Source organism: Sinocyclocheilus grahami, unplaced genomic scaffold (assembly GCF_001515645.1).
Source record: "Sinocyclocheilus grahami isolate Dianchi unplaced genomic scaffold, SAMN03320097.WGS_v1.1 scaffold213.1, whole genome shotgun sequence".
Lineage (NCBI taxonomy): Eukaryota > Metazoa > Chordata > Actinopteri > Cypriniformes > Cyprinidae > Sinocyclocheilus > Sinocyclocheilus grahami.
The window spans coordinates 316,067-317,783 of record NW_015505392.1 but is presented as its reverse complement, the minus strand read 5'-3'; the positions used below and the strand labels follow the sequence as shown (position 1 = coordinate 317,783).

General features: G+C 38.1%; 1 protein-coding gene across 1 annotated transcript in view; it reads left to right on the top strand.

Annotated features, from left to right (window-relative positions):
* xkr9 (XK, Kell blood group complex subunit-related family, member 9) overlaps window positions 1-1,309 on the top strand; it is a 3,355-nt gene extending 2,046 nt beyond the window's left edge. Inside the window, exon 3 of the mRNA XM_016286633.1 lies at window positions 495-1,309. Coding sequence (XP_016142119.1) covers window positions 495-1,144 — 650 coding nt within the window. The 3' untranslated portion in view covers window positions 1,145-1,309. The remainder of the gene's footprint in view (window positions 1-494) is intronic.
* The last annotated feature ends 408 nt before the right edge of the window (window positions 1,310-1,717 follow it).

Genomic DNA, 1,717 nt, shown 5'->3' with positions numbered 1-1,717 from the left:
CGTTCTGGTTCTCAAATCTGATTGGTTGAGAACCGTGAGCTATTGTACTGGTGTCGCTACAGGAACGCCCTTTCACAATTTTGTATCACTCCGCTTGTTCTAGTCGGGTCTATGTTTTTTTTTTTATTATTATTATTCACTGAGCTAATCGTAGAGTACGTTAGTTTATATAAGAAGAAACGTCTAGCTTTGCGGTCTCTCATTTGGATGCACGTCTTGCCGCATTGTTTCTCTCTTATAACCTCATTATTTCTCTCTAATAACCTAACTGAAGCAGCACATGCCCTCGATACGAATTCTAAAAGTGACGGATGTTTAACTGTCAACTTGAGCTTTGAATCCGTGGCGGAAGGAAGTAGTTCCGCACAAAAGAGGGTTTTATTAGGCACCGCTCTCGTACTCGAGTGATATTGCTCATATTATATATATTATTTTGACCAAAAATAAAACTGAATAGTAATTTAACAAAAGCCTCTCTCTCTCTCTTTTTATAGACATTAGTATGGCCGTGTCTTTTCTCACCATAGCCTGGGCCACGGTGGATTATCGTCGCTGTTTTCGGCGCTCTCTACCTAACCTTAAAGAGATGCCTTCTGGAATCCCAACAGCCGTATACTTGTCCTACAAAATCTTTACCATAACCCCACGAATCCTCAGCCTCACGCTCTTCATCATGCTCTCCACCTTCAGTACTGTAGCAATGGCCTGCATATGGCTTGTGGGAACCGTCTGGGCATTCGTGGAGGAGACCGACTTCTGCACTTCACGAGTCCTCGAATATCTTTATCGAACCATTGTTGGAGTTATTCTCCTTTTTACCTTCTTTAACATTAAAGGAGAAAACGCCAAAGTCCACATGACTGTGTATTACATTTTCAGTGTGGGTCAAAACCTTGCTGCACCCATTTTGTTGTTTCTGCTCAAACCGGAATCAGAATGGACTGACTACGTCCTGCCCATTATATTTTTTATATTAGTGTCTCATTCAATGGGACTGGGTTTTCTGGGACTCTATTACAGCCTCCTGCACCCTCATCAACCTTGCAGAGAGAAAATCGCAGATGAAATAGATGGAATGGATCAAGTAGATGGGATGAACCACGAGCCAAAAACAACACGTTTTGAGCGTTTCTTGCGAATATAAATGTCTTGCTGATAAACTAACGAACTTGATTAACAAAAAGGTGCATGTTTATATATATTTATGTTGGAATTGATAAAGTATGAAGGATCTGTGTTTAAACGTAACGTGTCTGAAAGCTGCTAAGGAAGGTATGATATCTGATTTTACAGGTATGAAATGTTGAACCTTAAAGGTTTCATTGACCCTGTAAAAATGATAAGCTTTTGAATAATGAGAACTTTTTTTTCTAGCAAAAGTGCTTGAATGGCGTATGTTGGGTACCTCCTCAAGTATAACTGTTCACAATTGTTTACCATGAAGCGATAATAAGCATTCTAGCTTTAAGTTTGTGTTGTTGTTGTTTTTTAATAAGTTTGGGGTCTTAATATTTATTTTTATTTTTATGAAGTGTCTTATGCTCACCAAGGCAGCATTTATTCGATCCAAAATATAAAATACGGTAAAAATAAATGTAAAATAACTGTCTATTTATTTATTTCAATATATTTCAAAATGTAATTTATTCCGGTGATGGCAAAGCTGCTTTTTTTTTAGCAGCCATTACTTCAGACTTCTGAGTCACATGATCCTTCA